Raw genomic sequence first — 22,801 nt, forward strand, 5'->3', positions numbered from 1 at the left:
TATTTGTATTAAATAAACATACGGTTTGAAACTGAACTTAAGACAATAATTGGATATTGTAAAATTATTATATAAATTTAGTAAGTATTTTTAATTAATATGTCTAAGGAGATAATTAGAGTTAAGTGCGGTAAATTTAATTACTATTAATGTAAAATTATATTGTTTATATTTTATCCTTCTAGGAAATAAGCTTTGTACTTCACATTTTACAAAACAATTTAAAGACTATATGGTTTAAATGTTACTTATTTACTAACACAAATCATGTACTTATAAACGTGGCGCATGTTTACCTATTCAAAACAGTTTGTATTGTAATTCTAGGTAAACTTATAAATTCAGCGAAATTATTTATTGATATTTTTTTGTCTTGAACCATATTTTACCCTAATCTTTAGACTTAGCGTTTTAAAAAAATACATTATTGTACTTTAAACATTATAGTATAGCGAAAATAAACATAATTATATACAATAATACGCAGTTAAACTTTAGTTTTTCTTTTGCTAATTTACCCGATTTGATTTACTAGAAATACAAAAAAGAAAGAGGGGAAAGTTGTAAATGTTTTTTTTTTTCAAGGCCAACTTTGTGTATCGAAGAAACACAAACAAGTAACGCGTTTCAATTAACGAGAAGCGAAAAATAATTGTATAATTTAATACCAATCAAAATTCCATATATTTTAGTATCAACAATCGGTTCCGAGAATCGCTAAAACGGCTATTGCTCGTTCCAATGAACCGAAGTTGTTGATTTTGGGAATGGAATTAAATTAAATACATTTTAACTTCAAACCGACAAAAGTACATTCAAGTTAACCAAAACAGATTTGTCAATAACCAGGATTTTTTTTTTATCTAAATGACCCAGTTAAGTTTTTCCAAGTACCCACAAACCCAATGAAACCAATTATTTTTGGGTAAACACCAAACATTTTCTGAACAGAAAAATTCTGCTGGTTATTTTTGGTTTTGATTTATTTTTGCTAGCACTGGGCCAAAAACAACCGTCCATTGACAAAATTTCCCTATGGAGTAGCACAGTAAGGACGGGTGTCTGTAATCGTATACCCGTACAGTCGGTAGACTTGAAAGTCCTTGGACGTCGTTTGTCAATATTATTATTATTCTTAAATAATAATATGTGTTTTACGCTATTTGCCATTAAGTACGATCTGTACGAATAAGGCGTTCGAGGTAAGTACACGGCTGCACCGTTATGGTAACTTCGTGGAATGAAAGTAAAACGATTTAAATAAATTATTATTGTTACGATCGTTATTAGCCGGGTGAGTCGAGTCATATGTGGAGTAGGGCGTCCACCAGCACCTCCAATACACATGGTGTCGTCGAGCCCCAAGGAAAGGCAACGAGTATAATGTAATAATACGTATATATATATATATTATATATATATATATATATAAAAAAACAAGTTGTGGAAAAATATTTTTGTACGTGCTGGTGCTGTTGCGGTGCTGTACTGCAGTGGTGGTGGTGGGAGCAACCAGTGTGTATGGCTGGCCTTCGTTAATGACTCTTTATCAGTAGTTGTAAAGTGACAGACCGTGAGTGACGGAACCGTGTACCGAAGTATTTTTTGACTCGTGCGAGTACCAATAACTTACTTGGTGTGTATTATTATTTTCCACAATAACTTATCATAGGTGGTTGTTATCGTGATATTTTGCGTGAAAACAAACGAATTCGGTTTTTTTCCCAGTGACAGTGGAATGCGATGAACCTCGGGAACAGAACGTTGTATACCAACACAGGTAAACAACGAAAACGCTGTTGAATTGGATAGGTATGTACTATGTAATAATAATTTGTAAGCTAATAATTTGTATACAGTTAAAAAAATAATACTTTCGATTATTATCGACACGAATTTAAAAACATATTTGTATATGGAATGAAACGACCAGGCCAAGTCCTGATACTTTTGAAAAAGAAATGGTAATTGGAATTTATGAAGGGGTAGTAAAACACGTTTTTATCCGCGATTGGAAACCAGTTTTCGATTTTGACCATATGGTTATGGGGAATAAGATTAACACCCAACTGATGTTTACTGTTTGTATAAGATTTACTATGTAGTATACGTTATATTATATTATAATAAATACACCATAACACACAGACCACGAGTGAGTGAAATACAATATTTAGGTAAAAAACAGGTTGTTGTTTGTTTGATTTCTATTTGACGTCTTCTATGTTATTATTTGCTCGTTTGTGATGTTGCAAGGCAAGATCAAAGATTCGTATTGAAATGTTAAATGTTTATCTTAAGGTTGCAACATTCGATTTTTACAATTCTAAAAAAATATTAAAGCACATTTTACCGAAGTCGGCTTTTTTAAAATGAATACTTACAAATATTTGTATTCTTCGGGCGATCAGATGATGCACTGTCAAATTTTGTACCGATAAATTAATTTTTAATAATTATTATTAACCGCTGAGAATGACTGGTCAGGGCGCAGTGTACAAGGCTCAAAATCATTATTTGATGAAATTGTAAAAATATATTGTCTTCTAGTTTTAGTTTAATTTTAAAGAAATGTGTGTAATTTTGAGAGTAAAATGAATACAACAACTGTTTTTGAGATAATCTGCACCTATTATTATGTACCTATAGCATGCATCAAAAGTCCTGTGACATTGAATGTAGTAGTAGTTAAGATTTAATTTCAAGTATTTTTATTGCATTAGTGCATAGTATAAATTTGAAATCTGTATCTCTTTAGGTTATTTTCTAATAAAAATTAGGCCACTACGTTATTTTTGCGGTTAAATTAGGTTTTTAATTACTTGGGAATTTTAAAAACGTACTACATATTTAAATGTAAATATTGCTCAAGTACCGGATCGTTTTATCTGAGACTACTGGGTAAATACGCGGTAGCTATAAATATTATGTTATCTGGAAATGGTTATAACCTATATTAAAATATTTTTGTGTATAGCGACCACTGAATAATTTTCATTTGATAACAAAATAACTATTACACGACAGATAAATCGCAATCAACCAAAGTTTTGATAGTGAGTAGTTTAGTTATTAATTTAATACACCGTATATTTGTCCAAATGTTTAAGCGCTAATGTTACGGTTGACTGCATTTTAAAATGACAAAATTATACTTAAAAATAGTGTTATAATTTATTTAAGTGCACCGAGCACTGCAATTGAAAAGCATGCGTTTTTGTAGTTTTATAATTAACACCAAAATATAATTTACAAAGTCATAAGGTACACATTGTTTTTTTTTAATTTAATAAGAAAAAAACAATGCATTAAAAAACATTAACCCATAGTTTTCGCGATGAGGCGAGGCATATCTAAATAACTATTATCTTTTACATACGTATTTATATTATACTCCACACACACACACACACATAGATCAACACAATGAATAGGTGTGAAGAGTGCATTTTGTGTGACGGTCTATAGTAGTCTTTATAATAATCGGAACGTTGATAATATTATTATATAGTTTACACTTGGCAAAAACATTACTGGCCGCCGTGCAAGTATAAAAAAACGTGAAATTAAACAAAAGAATTTGATCAAACAAAAGAAATGTAATCTATGGTTTCTTTTTGCGTATCATAACGTATTGGACAAAAAGGGAAAACCTCAAAACCGATTTTAGATAATAACTAGGTCGTCGAGGGTCAATCATCTACAAAACACCTGTATAACACTACGTTGTATCTTGTTGGGTCGTATTCAGTTGTCTAATGGAAATGCACAACCAATCTGAGATAATAAAATAATTAATTCTACTTTTTTTTATTCTAGTATTTATTAATTAAAAACACTTTTAATTAGGTAAATTCAAAAATAATGACCATTTCAAGTTCAATTAACACAAATTAAGTACAAAAAAAAAAACAACAGCTGTTCTTATTCAAATTTTTTATACTCTCACAATAATATTTACTGCAGGCCAAGCTAGGTGATTCTCTGTCTAATGGGATACCACACATAATAATAATTATCGTTGTCAATAATTTGTCGGTGAATCATTTTGTTGTGATTAATCAGTGATTCAACGTCGAAAAACGGGATTGCCTGTGGTGAAATTTCACCACTGAGATAATATTATCATAATACAACATTGTCAAGTCGATTAAAATAAATCTGTTAGTTAATAATAAAATAAAATCGCCCGAGTTTAACGTTTAATGCCATCCGTGACATTAGGCATGATGTTAATGTCAAATACTAATACCCTACACGGAAACAATACAATATCATATTAACGTGAGAAGGTCAGCGACTACCAAAAAAAAAACAAAAAAGTAAAATCAAAACATTCTAAATATTTTGTATACCTTACATATTATGTCGATTATAAGCAGTCTGTACATTTTTACAAAATAGGCAGTTGACTAAATTTAATTTCCTAATTCATAACAAAAGTCGGTAATGTTATCTTGGTCACCACAATCCGACGTGCACCATCATCTACTATTCATCCACTCTTCAGTCTAGTTTGATTTAACCTAAACTAATGTAAAATATAAGCCAGTCTGGTCCACACAACGGTTAGCGGAATTTGCTGCAAAGAAAAATGAATCAGCCATTACTTCTGATTTGGTAGATCTAAACGAGTAACTATGTTTGTTATTAGGTGTCTACTCGTTAATTTTTTTTTTTTTTTGAAACTGCACATTACGAGGAGCAGCGGGTTTAATTCGATACTCGCTATCCAATAGGACAATCCTTAATTCATCGGCCGGAAATTCATAAGTACGCCAGTTTTCTCTCCGTTTAAAAATAGTAATAGACTACCTTTGGTTTATATTATATGCACATTTTTCAGTTTACAAACAAGTACCCCGTGTGTATTGTTTTAACTTGTCTTGGCGATGTATTCAGCAGTATTTTCTAATATTGTTTGTAAATAAATCAAAACATAACATTGAAAAAGTAAAAAACCCAATTCAAATTCTGATTAAGGATGATTAATATTTTCCATTGTTCAAATTACAAAGAACGAAGGATCCGGATAGGACTCTGGAATGTCAAAAAGGTATCAGATGTTCTTCTACGTAGTTTCTGTGTTGGAAGCACGTTGTTAAATCAGCCAGCAACAATTCTGCGGTATAATCGAGAAAGAGTTCTCCTCTTGTGACTCACGCGAACGTGCGCGATAATATTCGCCAATGACTCACGTTTTCGGATATCGTTTAACATGCGCAACGACACCTGTTATTATTGTTTTATAACTGGCCACAAATAAATGTGTGTTACAGGTGCATTTATCATCGTCCGAATATTACCTTTCCACAACATGGTTCAATAATCTTGTCATTTCTGTGACTAAACAATTTTTTTTTTTTTTAACCGCCAAATTGTCTGCGATAATTTGTTGTTTTTGCGTCTCGACGACATAAGCAAGTGGGTATAGAATGTTAGAGATCTGGTGAACGGATAACACGTTCGAAAGATTAATTATTAATCCTCGGCTAGCTTGGATGAATTGTGTATCGCTACTGGTTTTCAATAAAGACAAGTTTCATTATTTTTACCAAATTACATGTTATGCACACTAGCCTCGGGTTGATATCTACAACAACACGAAAGAGATGGTATGTAAACTTGTGCTACTGTTCTGAAGGATTGTTTAGTCAAACATGTCGTTTGACATTTTTAAGTACTGATTTACAGACAATCAAACTTATTGCTCATATCTAAAACGTATAAGTGTACTCTAGCTGTAGCGAATCAAGTTTTGTTTAATTTATTATTATGCAATTCTCTGGCACTCGATTATTTTTTTTTGTATGCACTAAAGACTTTATGGAAGACTTTTATATGATAGTATCAAATATGTAAATAGTGTGTATACACAAGCGTGAATGCCTCGCGGCTAAAGTGTCAATGTTGCATTATATGTGATACGTCTAGTCGGTGCGTAGGTAAAACTGTGAAAATATAGTGCGCTGTTGTATTTAACACCTGAAGCTCTAATGGCGATAATAATATTATGGATTGACCATAGGCCATAGCAAACAAAATTCCATTGAAAACGATGATTGTTCGAATATTTTCGTCAACGTTTAAATGCAAATTTTCTCGATTCATTTTGTTTAAAATAAATAACAAATCAACATTTTATGGTTGAATTTGTTTTTGGTCGGTTAATCACGGTTGATTTTAAAATATGATTAACAAACTACTTTTTACAATTTTTAAATACGGATATCGACATTTATATAATAATATTAGTCTTATAATAGTGTAAAATTAATACAAGTCGATTTTTCATTCTTATTTTTTTTTTAATTTATCATTATATAATTTTTATTGGCCTAATCTAAATATTTTAATTCTTAATATTTATTTAATTTTTAAACAATTTGATCAGTTTTGTTTTTGCATTGAACAACTTGACTGTGCCTTATTTACATTCTTATCCGTACATTAACGTGAAGAGAGAAAATTTGACGGACCTATCATTTTTGAATGGGATAAGATTAAAAAAAGATACATTATTAATTAATTACTTGGAAAACATTTAATAATAAAAAAAACAAAATTATGTACTCTCGCGTTTAAATGGTTACAATTAACGAGGCCAACTGTATTAAATTTATTTCGAAATTTTACCAGCTCCGTACGAGTTAATAGTTTAATATTATAACGGGACGTACCTAGCAATTAAAAATCTTTCAATAATAAAATACCTATTCAGATTCGTGTCAAAACTAAAAAAAATAAATAAATATGTTACAAGTAAATATGTTGCATATACACAGTGGGGCGGGAAACAGTAAGTTAACATAGTTATAAAAGTTTTGTTAAAAATTGTTTACAGACTGGTTCCTGGGATTTCATTTCTTTAACTCATCGAGAATAACAACAGTTGGTTGCCATAATATTTTGTCCATAACTAATGCATCGCTCGTGTTGTGTTGTTACAATGCTAAAAAAAATACAACTATTTGTTGTCAATAGACTTGGCCGGCCAACCTTATTTATATTTGTATACTTTTTTTGTGTCGGGTCACTTTTCAATGTGCCGATTTAATAATGTAGCGGCGCCCATTCAATGCATTCGTGTTGGCTGTTTGGGTGTGTAAACGTTAATAGCAAAAAAAATAATAATAATTGCGTAACGACCAGAACTCCGTCGTGGTTGACGTTCCTAGTATGCAAAATTATTTCCAACAAAATATTCTACTAGGTTTTTTTTCCAATTAAACCCAAGTCAATCTGCGACAGCTCAACGTAGTTAATAGCCGGAGTGTATTATGATTGTAACGGCAATCAATCCTTTGCTAAATATAACTCATGTCTAAATATGTCTATACGTGTGTTTTACCTATATTGTGTTATTTTTTGCCGTCTTTATGAAGTGTACGAAGTGCATGGTATTCGATTAAAATTATCGTCGATGGAATAATACTTACTTAAGAGTTATAACAATATAAATAGGTTGCCGAGGTTGTGTTATGAAACGCGCTTTGATCGCACGTTGCATGCGCAGAATAAAAAACATTATATTATACTGTTGTTGGGAGTACAAAAAAATATATTTCTACTGCAGCATTCGTATTGTGTGTAGTGGACCGCAGTATGTATCGAGGATAATAAATGATTTAGCGACAGACATAATCTAATTTCGATTTTTTTTTCTCTTTGTAAGTCGGTACTTTTTTGTGCAGAGTCGTAGCCTCGTACAGGAAATAAACATAAACCTTAAGCCAGTTGTATTAGTACAAGACTGCGGCCATATGATTTTTTGGTAACTACTTTTGACAAATAAATTTCAAATGTTTTACTATCTACGAAAAAATACTGTAGGTACTTAGCCAATATTTCCATAGAACATTTATTTTTTGGAATTTAATCATAAAAGTGAGTTGTTCCCTTCAAGTTTAAGCTGACATTGACATTTATTGAACCATAATAAAGAGAAATGTATTAAAATCACGGACTAGTTGTGGACGTGGCTTATTAAGACTACATTATATTGAATATTAATTGTCTATACAACATTTATAAGACGCATATTACAGTTTACAGTTTACTTGTACGACAGATTTGAAAATTGAAGAATGTAAATTCAAAATTGACGTTCAGCAGTAAAGTGATCGCTTGTGTGGAAGATTTTCTAGTTAGAACATGAAATTATTAGCTGTCCATAATTATCATTTACTGAAGCGATCAGTTAGCACTTTAAAAACTAAAGCTGTTTAACAATTATAATATTGTGTGTGTTTGTCAACAATGACAATAATTTTAATTTTTGGTGAAATTATTATTAGTACCATTTTTTTTTACTAAATTCTTTCCTCAAAATAACGTGCATTGTTTTAAATTCGTTTTCAAATTTGCATACAAGTTAAACATTTTAAATCTAATATTATCTTGTAGTTAAATAGTACAATAGAAAATCACCATTATATTCGCTCCTGGAAATTGTGGCAGTTTTAGTTGTTTACTTCGAATACATATTATATTTTTGTGGCGGCGTTTGTTGGTAGTTTATTTGAAATCGTTGCTGGTAGTGTACGCTATACAATAAAGCCGGAAATAATACGAACTCGGTTTTTTCGCCGGACGATTATAATCTGAAGGCGAAATAACATTGACGCAAAAAAACCTATTAGCCATACGTCATTTTTTGTTTAGCAGACAATCGGCAATAATTATTTCGTTGAGTATTCCATTTAAACATTGAACACGTTATCGCGAGATTTTCGTCTAGCTTCAATATTTTATTTTGTTTAAAGTTTTGATTATATTATAAACTGTGATAAAATATGACAACAAATGTGCACAACGATAACTATACGCGAAAAAATGTCTGTTTTTCAGAACTATAACGCCTGTACTTGGTCTAATTAACAAATGATGCGCTCGCAATTTAATGAATCGTAATATGGGTTAAATTGATTTTAATCGTTCGAAACGACTGCCGTATTCAAATAATAAAAAGTGTTTATAACATTATTATTATGGTCGTTTAACTGTCGGTTTTTATTATAGATATAATTTTCTCAAAATTGATTCGGTCAATCTATAACACTAGCCAAAGGAGTTTTAGACTATTATTGCTACCGGAATTAATTATGCGTTAAACCCAAGAACCCGTGTTGTCTGATCGGTGAAATTTGCATCGTCGGTGAAAGATGCTACTCCGAGTATGCGTTAACGTCAAATATATGAGTAATTGATTATCTTAAACATAGCACATATAAAAATAGTAATAATAATATACTTCTTATAATATATGGGGACGCACTATACCGTCGAGTTATAGCAAACGATAAATATCCCTGGAACCGGTACCTACCTCGAGATGGCTTTCACCGGTTAAAAACGAAATACATAAACAGAAGGTAGCACAACTAAAATAATAGTGTATTAAATAATAATACTAAATCCTATAGGCGATCGGCGAAAAGCATTATTTCAACGGCGGCAAAACGGAAACGAGTCAATGAGACTGGCACATGTGGGGAGGTTGGCCGAAAATAGAAATTAGAAAAATATCTTGGCCCGGAGGATCTGTGCGCAGTTAAAGTATTTATTATTATTACTACTATTGAAGGCGGCTGGTTCTATTTGCCGACTGCGACAATAAAACGAGTGCGTTGACACACTGCAGTTGTTGAAGTACAACTATATAATATGTATTATGTACAAAACATGGAACAATTCGTTCGACATGAAAATATAACTATTTCCAAACATAGTAAAATATTTTACTTGATTTTTCAAGCATCTATACGGTAGATATTATTTAAAAATTATCCTTTTATTTTGGTTTATAAGTTATTTGATTTATTTTAGTTGCTATTCGTTATAAAATTAAAATTTGCTCAACTTTAATTATGGTCTATCATACGTCAATCACACTAATGACCAAAACCAACGTAATTTTATAATAATTTAAAAAAAAAAGTCAACTATAGTCCTATTCGAGTGTCGAGTATACGTTTAATTTACTTGTAACCCATTGTAATTCGTTAAAATAACCGTCGGTAGTCGTCTTAGCCGTCTTAGCGGTATAAGAAAAGTGTATGTTTACAATATTCCTTACCGTATTGTGTTACATGTGTTTAATTGAACGGGTAAACAAACACTTGGTTAAGACATCTAAAGACCGTCTAAGAACCATGTTGAATTCGACGTGCGTAGGATTATGATTTATGATGTAATGTAATTTAAACGCACAAAATGTATTAGTACACATAACATGGTTTGAATAACAATGAGCCAATGGAGCAATAAATCTCGGTCGGTAAAAAATAAAAATTAATTTATAGACATTTTGGCCAAATCGAAACCATTTAAATTTAGTATTTAGAATTGGTCTGTACAACTTGTTAGTGCCTAGAACGTTTACGACTAATTAATGTATTCTTAAAAAACGCAAAAAACAAACATTCAGTCTCCTTCGCATTGTCCAAAACAAAAAAATTAATATTATATTATTATAATATATTATATGCATATAGTATTAGGTTGAGCCGGAACGCGTTGGCGGAATTCGTGTGTTGTTGAATTACTCCACGAACGGATATACATACCGCACACGGTAGAACGCATAAAAAACAGTGTTAACGCTAAGCTATAAAACCGAGTAGTTCAAAAATGGTAATGATCCCTGAGATGGAAAATAATATAATATTTTACAGAATTGGCAAATAATATTGGCATTGGTAGCTGTAATAATATATTGAAAGGGTTCAATTTTCGAAGAGTGAAACGCTATTGCACTGATTCTTTAGATCAAATGCTATTTGTCTTCAACAAGTCTCACGTTTAAAAGTAGCTATTGCTTAAAATGCAAAACAAATTCATACTGGCTTTACTAGACCCAAGGCAAAAGTATATATTATAACATGTAATAATTTTAAAATAATAATTATAATGTCAAGTGTGTGTGTCTAGGTATTCTCACAAATGTGTGTGTTTTTTAACGCGTGCGATGCTTTTGTTTGTGCATTATCGCACACTTTAGGTATGGTGCTTAAAAAAAAAAAACTGACGGTCAAGTACGTCATAACTCATAATAATAAATTTGTATGCGTTCGTGACCTAAATGAATATAACATAATATATTAATACTCGGATTCACGACATTTCTTCCCTTGTCGGCGTTCATTCCCATAGAATAATCAACGACGGCCTTCTGTCTTCCGTAATTGGTAGGGATCTCGTTTTAAAAAAAATACTATAGGTATAGCAATGTATCTTATTTGGCTTTCACGTTAAACGAAAGTTGCCAGCAGGCGATGACGACATTGACGAATTAGGTTCTGTTGTTTTTTTATTTACCCGAACGATTAATATTGCAAAAAAGTTTGTTCATATTTTTAAATCATTTTTTTTTGGCTGGAGCTTAAACGTTCAAATAGCCCGAAATTGATTTGTTTATTTTTTTAATACACCATCGCATAAAACCGACAGCGTTATCTATAAGACGTATAAACGGGCTAATAGTTTGTAATTATTGTTCGCCAATACCTATAGTACCTACCGATTCTTTTGTTTAAAGACCATTGTAGTAGGAAAAGCTGTTTATAATATTATATATTGCGTTTTTTTTTTCTACTGCTTCATACGTGACAGAAGTTATTGACTGTAAAATAATGCGGTGCTGTATAGAACCAAGGTCGAAAGGATATACACGAAGAAATGAAGTCTCGCCAATCGGACAACGCGACGAAACAATACCATATAGATAAATACTTGTTTGTATTATTAGTGTATGTATACACACTATAGGTACCGTCGTACAGTATACCGTGTAACGATATTTACATAATGGTATACAGTATGCTCCCCAGACCGACCGTTTGCCATAATAAAGAATAGGTAATTATAAATCAAACCGTAGTTAAACTATTATAAACTGACTGGCGTTCGTATAAAATGGTGCATCGACATTTTTATTTCCTTAAAATTCTTAAAAAATGCCTCAATCAACAACAATGGCTGTTAACAACAACACTGCAACTGTCATTTTGGAACATACTGTATGATAACTATGAAGTCATAATAGTGTATTTAAATTTCTATTAAAAATCACTATTATTATTATTGCGTTTGTATGCTATATATGTTCAGCAAACGATTTAAATGTAATATAAGCATGCGATAATTACCGTCGCCAATCGCAGTACCTTTTTAAGAAACGATGGATTAAATTGCAAACATGGTAATTATACTTTTCAAAATAATGAAAATATTTAAATATTTTAGCCAACAATTTCAAATTGCTATAAATACAAAAATAATAAAACTTAATACTATTTTACATAAAACCATTGACATTTATTAAGCATTTGTTTATACCATCTCAGAGGTAGGTAGACGTTCATTGTGCTAACGTTCATATTTTATCCTCAAAATATATTTAATACCGCATTAAATTATTTCAAAACGTATTGGAAATTCGAATTTTCTTTTTAAATATTCAATTTTACGTACTTGTAAATAGAATATTTAAAAAACGATCAGGCGAGTAACGGCGCGATAGGATTCCACTTGACTTTTATGTCCAAAAAAAAAACCCAGTAAAAAAATATTGAAATGCTGCAGTTGCGGTCGATTGAAATGTCAACAATGTTTATTGAACTTTGTGAAGTTTTATATTATTTATTTTTCGGTTGGCGAATAATTACATATTATTCGTTTGTGTTGGCCGTAATCGTTATTACGAAATGCGCAATAGATTCTTTGTAATTCAAAGCGACCAAAGGTTGTGGTTAATTTTTTTTATTTCATAAACAATTTGTCATGTCGCGCGCGCTGAAACTTGGGATAAAGACGTGTTCGAAACGTGTAAATAATAAACGAGTTCTTATGGTCAGAATATATTATTACATTATACCAATAATAATATATTTTATCGGTTGTTGTGCTCGCCGCAGTAAACGTGAACCATAAATTATTCCGTTCTGAGTCATCTCGGCAGAGCTAAAATGCGCGTATCCAATACGTGTGATCGGCACAGGCTTATCCGGGCAATTCAGTGGAGTATATCGGTAACAGTAATTTTATACCCGTCATTGCGTTAAGTACCCAAACGGCGACAATAAAAAATATAAAGAACAAAAAAAAAAAAATGTAATGGTTTGCTTGCTGTGCCAAACGCCAGCCGAGCTCAACTACCGTGTTGACGTTTGACAGTTGCACCGGGCTCGGTACAAAATTACAAAGTCACGGTCAGAGTTGCGCATTATTCGAATAAATAGATTTTTTTAAATAAAATATAATTTTTTTTTTTATATCAATTTATACGTTATTCTATTTTAGTGGCTATTTGCATTGGTCGATCAGGGTGATAATATATCAACACCCAGAGTACTATTTTTTTTTAAATATATTATACATAACTATATTTTGTAAATTAGAAAACTTTTTTTGTTATCATATAAGTTTTGTACGAAATGTAACAAAAAAAAAAAATCATTTCGTTACAATATTAGGTAAATTATTATATTATACTATTTTTTATAATAAAAGAATAGTAACTTCAATTGTATTGTTTATTTTTTCACCTAACGAACACATTTTTTTGAAAACGTTTCTTTTCTTCAAACTTTTAAAAATAGATACAAAATTAATTTTTTTCCAATTGAAACTTGACAGACAGTGAACGCAGACAGCAAAGGAAAAAAATATGGTTCACGTTATTTAGTCCGGCCAAGAGGTTAAGATTTAAATAAGGACAGCTGGGAGAAAATAAGAACCGCCGTGTCGACTGTATTAATAATTGAAATCGTTCATTAATTTTCATAAAAGTTTGTCGAAACTCATTATTGAAAGTCCGTCGTCTGTCTAATCTAAATTTCAAACGATATTGCCTTTACTACTCGGCAGGCAATAATAAAAGACATTTCAAACACGTGCGATAATCTTCTCGATGAACTCAAAAGGTTTCTCGCAATTCGGTTAAGGTCTAAATTGGTTCTGCCGACTTAACGAATCCGGCATTACAATTTCAGCTGTTCATTTGCGGCTAAAAACGGTTGCCTCGTGCGGAAGCTTACGGAACACTGAACCGAATCGATTTGCATCAATACTACTTTGTTCGGTTCACAACTTAAGTCGGTTCGAATCACGATTTAGATAAAATTATAAAAAAAAAAAGTACGGAATCGTGTGGTAATAATAGAATACAAATAAAAAGACAATCCGGTTATTATAACACTAGTGTTAATATAAGTAGTGCTTATATTTTTAATTAGGTATTGTACAAACCAAATCGGCTTGACCGCAAATCGCCCACAATAATTGTATTATCATGTACTCGAGTAATTGCTTTGAACACTTTCGCGGCTTTGTCAATAAGTAAGTACACTTAGTAAAAGTGCGACTAAAAAAAAAAAACAATGTCGTTTAACACAATTTAGAAAAGCTGTTAATAACGATTAACGACTGCTGCGGTTAACACGGTATATAATATTATAATAATAGACAAACGTCGTCGAGGTTGGTTAAGTGCACTTTTTTTGCCTTTCATGTCATACTACAGGAGTTGAAATAATTATATTTTGTTATATATAAACAGCTACGAGTGCGGTATTTTCGAGTTAATTTCACTATAATAATGTGACCTATTAAAAACAATTTAACGACAAACACACCTGAGGGTAAACTAAAAGGTCAACATTTTTTACGATGACACCAAGTTTCTAAGCTTGACATAAACCCTTTCTGCGGGTCTTATGCTCCATTACACGCGTACATTTTTAGTCTGTAGAGACATTTAAAAATAATTACACGGTTTACAGTCTAAAGGAAGTCGGTAGTATAAAATTATTATATGTTGGAACGCGTTGACGCTTATAGTTACAATGGTTTTACATTTTAAAATCACGTATACAAGCAGTGTTGGACACAAAAATAAAACATTATTGTAAAAGTTAAAACCAACATTTTCTCAGGTACCAATATCAACTCTTCTAATAATTTTTTTTAAAAATTATCGAAAAATTTGTTTTTTTTTTTTCATATAATAACTAATACACTTTTTTCAATTTGTTTTTCGCTATTGAATTACATTTTGCCCAACTATGCATATAAGTTGAATTTTTGATGTGTTTAATGGGAATTTTTTTTAACATTCGTTTTATTAAAACATAAAATATAAATATAAAATACCTATATTTTATCGGCAGCTATTTTCCAATGACTCACGTTGTCATTATTAGTATGACCCACGCATGAGATTATAGCCTAGGCCGGTCGTATACAATGTACACCACAGGGTTCACTAGAAAGTCCTAAACTATAATCGCTATCGTCGTGGCTCGCAGTGTACCTATATTCAATAGTATAACAGCTTTAATAAAGTATAATATTGTTGCAACAATGTTAGCTTTTGGTAACAATGTCGGCTTAGAGTCTGCCAGGCCCGGTAAGTATTCAAATGGATAGGTGGATAATGTGCGGTTTATTTAAATTTTCTTCCGAGTCGCCTTCGCTTTAATAATGCACGTCGGTTCATTTTATTATTTCTTACGTTATTTCCTCGAACACCGTCGGGTCGCCCACTGATCAATTTCATCCACGCTATCTTATCCGACGCCCCTATAAAACATATGGCGCCACCCCACGTTGTCTCGGTACGCCTCGCACAATATGATCATATTTAATATTAATAATCTTTTTTGCAATAACCACCCGCTGGTAGGTAAGTAACCCCCTCCCCCTCTTCACAGTGACTTAGTTCGATGGATGAAAAACAATTCCTTTGCGACACTTATATTGTGGCCAGCCTGGCAACGCGGTCAGTCGGTTCTTCTTCAAGGTTGCAAATACTCAATATTATTGGCGACTTAAGTTCGAGTGTGTTTGTCGAACAAGCCGATTCCGTTTAAGGTAACGTTTTAGAGCGCAAATCGTAATTTGCATCTCACAAGACGATAATTAAAAACGATAATAAAAACACATACGGCATATACATACATTATAGTTTCTATGAACCGCCCCGAGATGTCCTTCTGGATAATACCATGTCTTCAGTAATAACGATAATTATTGTCGTGCCTGCCAGTCACTACCGGTAATGGCGTGATCTTAACATATTTTACCAGACCGAAATCACGCCGGTCGTAGCCAAATACAATTGTGTGTTATGTATTTGTATTAAACGTGAGTTACGTGGCTAGATTGTCAATTAGTCTACTATATTATGTTTTACATTCCGGGTCAGTTCTTTGCATTTATTTTTAACAGACTAGCAAATCGTTATCCGACAGGTTAACATTTTGTACAAATCGTCTCAAGGTAATTGTAGTATTATTCCAAATTGTTGATGCTTTCGACGTAACCTAGTCTATGATGAATACCTTAAACTATTTACACCTGTAATTATTATTATGAGTTGTTACAACGACCAGTTGGGTATTAAATTTTGTTTTTCCGAAAAATGGCACTACGTCAGCTTTGTATTTCACTAGATATTCACGCCGCAGGTGTTTTCAGTGTGTTGTGCTCTATCCTACCATTATAACATACCTATTTGTTCCTATAATAGGCCATAATATGTTAAATAGTATTTAATTGTACACCTTCCGTTGACTCGCCCCTTGACGCGGTCGTGCACGGCCGGGTCCTTTTTCTCTAATGGAAAACCTGTTGGCAATCACGAAGGTTATTGTTGTGAACTGCGTGACGCGTGGGCCGGAGACAACGGCAGATACATTAAAAAAAAAAAAAAAATACTTGCCTTTTCCTTTATAGCAAACGACCGCCGCAGCATCAATAGCGCTAAAGGACTCGTTTGTGTTTTTATGCGAGTATCGAACAAGAGGTAGGTACCTGTATAAGACATTATATTGTGTAAAATATAATATAAATACACACACACACACAACACCGCGTATAATTCGTTTTTGAAAATATACATTTAAAAGTATAATATGTCGTTATTCATCTGCCCACTTCCACTTCTTTGTGCTCGAGAGTAAAGGAAAATGATCATATGTATATATTAACGACTCTCGCTTAATTTTCAGTTGTTTGATGTTGGCCAATCAAAATACGCACGGACTAAATTCTTAAAGAAAACAAATTCTCATAACCATTTCTATTATTTTTCTCTTTTAATAAAACGACGCGATATATTGTGTGTTTTTGCCTTAAATCAAAATACTGTAACTATTGATCAATATTAATATTGTATTGTATTTTATATGTTACAATACTATTGTTATTGAAATCTTTGTATAAACTTATATACTGTTTACTGAATTCCGGACAACAGCTATTTTTGTGGTGGCTATAGAACAGAACAGCTTACAAACGGTTAAAAACATTCGCAATCTGTGACCTTATTTACAACGGTAATGTCTGTTGTAACGTTGAAGTGTAAACGTACCAACATTTCTTCGATTTAAACTGAAATAGCACCTAGAATTTGAAATTTCCACGAGATATATGTTTTTATGACTTGCTTAACTTATTCATTTATTAGTTATGATGGTAACAAAAAAAAAAAAACGTACACACATAAGTATTGTACTTACTCGTTTGATAAATGTCGTTAAAACTTAATACACTCGTGTTATTGGACTTATCTTCCAAAAAAGAAAAATCATTAATTTATGGCATCAGGCAATAATGACAAATATATGTATCGATGTCTCTAGCGAATTCAACTGTGTCTACACGTACTTATTCGAGCGTCGCATTGCCCGTTGTAAATTAATTCTCAAAGCTGTTCGATTCTTTGTTTGGATTAGATATGATATTATAGCATATATATATATATATATATTGTGTACACGTGTATAAAATTAGCATAAGTGTTTGCATTGTTGTATACAGTAGGTAGTGTATGGTCTAGACTGCACTTGGTTTAAACCGATACACGCTACAGGTACGTTTGCTTATTACGCTAGACGGCTGAAGATAAAAACATTTAACTTAATCATTTTCCTAATATTTATACGTTACGATTTCTGTTTCAGAATTAATTTCATGACATTATTCACCGTTGGTCACGATGAGCGTGCAGAATCTTAGAAATAAATTCAGCCAGAACAATGGGTCGGTACCTTACAAACCGCCCGGACTTAGCTACGCCAAACCGTCGGCTCAGACGTTGAACAACAACAACAATAACATTATGAACGGTCAGCACAACGGCTTCGGCCGGTTCAAGACCATTCGCGAGGAGCCGGACATAGAAAACAGACCGGCGATCAAGAACAACAGTTTCCTGCAAAACTATTTAGCCGGCGAGACGACCAAGAGCAACCCCCCCACGAACATGGTCAACGGCATGACCAACATACCCGTTGTGTCGAGATACGTTTCCAAACCGTCGACCGAGTCGTTTCCCAAGTTGCCGGCCAAATCGCCAGTTTTAGAAAGTAATTCGACGTCATCCACGAGTTGCCTTGCGGCGCCGCTAAAAGACTATAACAACGACTTTAAGCTTTTGGCCAACAAGTCTCCGCCACCTTCCATACCCGCCGACGGCGGCAAACACACCATCTCGAATTTGACTTCCAAGTACATCATAAAACCTCCGCCTCCGCCTATACCGACGGACGTGATGTCCAAGTACGGAATCAAATCGCCGCCGCCCGCGAAAACGGACTTCTCTCCCAAGTCGAATGGCGTAGGACACCTCGCGTCGCCCGGTAACGATGACAGATGGAAAGCCAAGTACGAAGAAACCGAAGCCAAACGAAAGAACCTCTTGACGCAGTCCCAAAAACGTGAGTATAACAATATGAGGTATTAACTTTATATTTCACCCGGGTCATCTTTATTCTCTTTCTTTTAGAGGAGAAAATTGAACAATTTCCCCAATTCCGAAGGCTAATTTGTTGCGATGCCTATATGGTGTTAAGCAACTCATTTCACTATGTATTGGTAGTAGACTACACTAGCATGTTAGTAGTACACTACTAACATCCTACTCGATCTAGCCGTTAAGTTAGTATATAAGTATGCGGACTTCACTCCCTAGTGAAGAGGTCCCTTAGCGTGATAAACGGTGTAGTGCTAGATTCGGCCATAGGCCCTTCAGAAAACTTTCCAGTCACCACTCCTTCTCTATTTCAAGTTCTGATATAAAATTCAAACAAATTTACAATAAACCATGCTTCTTCCATTTTCAATCGGTAAACCCCCAAAATCAGTGTTATTGACAGCAGATTTTTGCATTGTCACTTCCCATACACCCAACACCACCTTCCTAAGCACTGGCAATGTACACGACGTATGTATATCTGTATGAATCAGTTGGCCAAACCTCTGGACTTTGTGTAGTTGTTTAAAGGAGCTACGGGCGTCGTATTTAAGTGTCGCTTAATTTATGTTTTTTCTTTTAGTTTTGAGAGAAAAATCAGACGGGGAACGGCAAATAGCCAAAATCAGTACGGAGCTCGAATCCACCAAGAACGAACTAACGCAGAGAACGGCACAGCTCGACCAACTAAGGAAACGTGAGTACTCGTTTAGTTGGTTTTTATTGTGCAACTCTTATTAGAAAACAATTATACTGATACACAGTGTCCGAGGGTGTGTACAAGGAGTACGATCAATTAAAACAACAGTACGAAATCGAAACGGGCCAGCTTAACAAGGCAATAGAACGAGCTTCGCAGGTAAGCAAGCCGGACAAACAATTAAACAGTTCTAAGTGCCAATAAGGAATATATCCTATAAATATATTATTATGGTTGTAAATAATTGGAGCACGCTTCTGGTGATTGTTTATAGTGGTATAAACAAAACCGAGAACTGAAGAGAAGGAGTTCGGCTCTTATGCAAAAAGTCATGTCGGTAGCACCTGCCACGTTGGAAGATCTGGAAGATGACACTGACGGCAATGACGACACAGAATTCGAAGAACTCCGAAAGACCGTCAAAGGTAAATTTTATCATAGCTATAAAATCATTTTTTGAGAAATAAGCTAAAAGCTGGACTAAAGGTGCCATTGAATTAAAAGAGAAATATTATAGAAGGAGAAACGTCATTAATTGATGACAGAGAGGGCTTGTCAGGTCCACCATTTGGTGTTTTCGAGCAAGCTAGAACGTAAAATCAACTTGCCACTACGGCGGTTAAATTTTCTTTTTTTACCAGTCTCAGTTTTAATTTCCGAATCATGTTGCAGAGCTTACCCAAGAAGTTTCCCGTCTACAAGCTGAGCTAAACAAAATCAAACTTCAAGAGTTCGAAGCTCAAGAGCAAACGGTGGACTTGACTTCCGAGCTGGAAGAAGAACGGAGGGCGAGGAAACGCGCCGAACAAGAACTCAAGGTATGTACTACGCTAGCATAATCTTGGTTATCCCTCTACCGTTGACGTTACACCCGACAAAGGTTCTACTACATCGGTGCGTTTAATTACATTTTACAGGAGCTTAGCATGAAGCACAACAACTTGGAGAGCGTGAGCCGCAAAGTCGTGGAGGAGACCACGGATTTGCACGAGAGATACAAGCGAGAGAAAGAACAAGGAGTGAAAATCAGAAACGACGCCAACAAGGTATGGTTTTCATGATGTCAACTCAATTTGAATAATCCATAAGTCGTTCCGATCGGTTTTGTACAGGTCAAGTCCGAAAGAGACGTGCTTGCCCGTCAAAGTCAACTGCTCATGATGGACGCGGCATCCGATGAAAAAATAATGAAACTGCTATTCGAGGTGGAGCAATTACAGAGGACTCTGAGCCAAGAGCGGCAAGATCACAATGAGCAGTTACGTGAGCTACAAGTAAGTACAGCCGTAGCCGTGTGTAGTGTTGAGCGTTTCCAAACCAAAACCCATATACCTTCCAATCCGAAAATCGTATTTCCTCGATAAAAGCCACGGTACAAAACATTGTTCGCTCGCTTTTTAACGGTAGTGCACTTACAGGAAAAACTGGAGTGCCAAACGGAATCCGAACAGATAGAACTCTACGAAGAGAAACTGAAGCTGACCGAAGCCGAATTGATGTGCTCGCAGCAGAGAGCCGAAATCGCTGAATCTCAGAGTAAGTAGTGAACAATTTTTTTTTACTGCAATTTTGTACTGACCGCGTTGGTATTTTGCACTCTCCAAAGTCGCAGACCTGAGAAAGAAACTAGAATGCGCCAAACCTGCGGTCGCTGCGCCTCCTTGTGCACCACCTCCACCGCCTCCGCCCCCAATGTTCTTGCCACCCGTGCCGCCCCCGCCACCAATGGCACTGACGTCCAACAGCCTGCAGACCATCAAGTTGAAAACCGCCAGCACGTTGAACCACACCAACAACAGCGGCGGCGGCGGCGACTCCGATGCCATCCAGGAGATGAGCAATTACCTAGGCTTGCCGATAACGCCCAAGCCGGCGCAAGTGCAGTCGGGTCAGTAACAGCATCATTATGTCAAAATAAAACTATGCAATATGCATTTACTGTCGTTGTTTACAGGAGCGATAGATGCAATTGTAAATCAGATTAAAGGAGGGCGGTTCACTCTGAAAGCCACCGACAAAGAAGTAAGTGGAGGAGCGTTAAGAGCGTTGAGCGACTATGGAGATTTCAGTGTTAAATGATTTCGTTCTTGTTTTGATTACAGGTGAAGACTGCGGTAAGGAAGCAAGAACCTCCGGTGGTCAACGAAATGATGAACGTGCTCGGGACATTACGGCGGAACCCTAAGAGAAGGGACAGCTTTAAAACCGCCCCGGCCGACGTAGCGTTGTGAACAAAATATCGCATGTATTATATAATTATCACTAATTAGGATTAAGAACAGAAAAAACAATTTTAATCCCCGAACTGTGGGAAGTACAGCGTTTAGCGGACCAATATAGTTTATGACAAACATTTTATTTATTTTTGTCTTATAATTGTACTGATTTAATAATATTATTAATGATATATTATGTATGTATAATTTTTATAGATTGTTTTATATTGAGAGCCAACAAATTTGAATTTCATGTGATTTAAATCCATATTGTATTAACAAATAATATTTGCTTTGAAAATGAAGCGTTACTGGTGCCTTTATTTAAGTTTGTACTTGATATATTATATTATTTAGTATTAGGAAGTTCTTTATATTTTTTTTTTTTTTTTTTTAATATTTGTAAAATTTAATTTATGTTTTCTTGAACACGTTTACCTAATTTGTATTTGATAGTATAGTTCATGTATATATATTTTTATCACGGTGATTTGACAAAGATCACTGCGATATATTTTGTATACTGATGAGACAAACGATATATTTTAATGATTAAACATAAAAACCGATAGTCTATTTTTGATAACTATAGTTTATAATAATAGTGATTATAGTTGATGAAATCCATACATATTTATTTACCAACAATAAAAGACATTTGCTGCCGATTTATTTATTTTTGTTGATCAACAGTTATAACTGACAAGATAAGATTAAAAAAAAATTTTTTTTTTAAGTTTTGAAAAGTTATCTTACCGAAAATGTGAAAATTAAATAATATACTACCATTATCCAATAGTATTAACTATTGTTGATATTTAAGGAAAATATAAATTTTACTATACATGTGTCAACACGCTATTTTTAATTAGTTTGTATACAAGTGGATAGTACATGAATATGTTACTTAATACAAAACAAGATACAAAAATAGTTAAATAATATTAATAAATAATAGATATTACACTTGACTACTACCAAAATATTATGACCCATCACTTGACCAAATTTAACGTTCAATTTTGATCTTCGACGATCCGCCAGTTGAATTGCAATAGAATATCTTGACAAAAAAAGCACCTGTGTAAGGTTTTGATAAGTAACATCTGACATTGTTGTATAAGTTAT

At 33.7% G+C, this 22,801-nt stretch overlaps 1 protein-coding gene across 2 annotated transcripts; it reads left to right on the forward strand.

The window, feature by feature from the left end:
- Positions 1–1,538: 1,538 nt before the first annotated feature.
- Positions 1,539–22,334, forward strand: LOC126842730 (shootin-1-like). 2 transcript variants are annotated; one of them, XM_050579848.1, is made up of 12 exons: positions 1,539–1,812; positions 17,967–18,722; positions 19,341–19,454; positions 19,522–19,616; positions 19,732–19,882; positions 20,130–20,275; positions 20,375–20,503; positions 20,570–20,731; positions 20,876–20,993; positions 21,064–21,345; positions 21,412–21,479; positions 21,560–22,334. In XM_050579848.1, exons 2-12 carry the CDS (start codon positions 18,002–18,004, stop codon positions 21,686–21,688), a joined length of 2,115 nt encoding a protein of 704 aa, XP_050435805.1. In that variant the 5' UTR covers positions 1,539–1,812; positions 17,967–18,001; the 3' UTR covers positions 21,689–22,334. The 2 variants fall into 2 exon arrangements, with proteins under 2 accessions (XP_050435805.1, XP_050435806.1); XM_050579849.1 differs by having other exon boundaries at positions 1,539–1,780.
- Positions 22,335–22,801: the final 467 nt, after the last annotated feature.

Source organism: Adelges cooleyi, unplaced genomic scaffold (genome assembly GCF_023614345.1).
Source record: "Adelges cooleyi isolate 19-005CV unplaced genomic scaffold, UGA_ACOO_1.1 ACOO_flye_CR_arks_rails_tigmint_CR_PRNA_574, whole genome shotgun sequence".
Classification (NCBI taxonomy): Eukaryota; Metazoa; Arthropoda; class Insecta; order Hemiptera; family Adelgidae; genus Adelges; species Adelges cooleyi.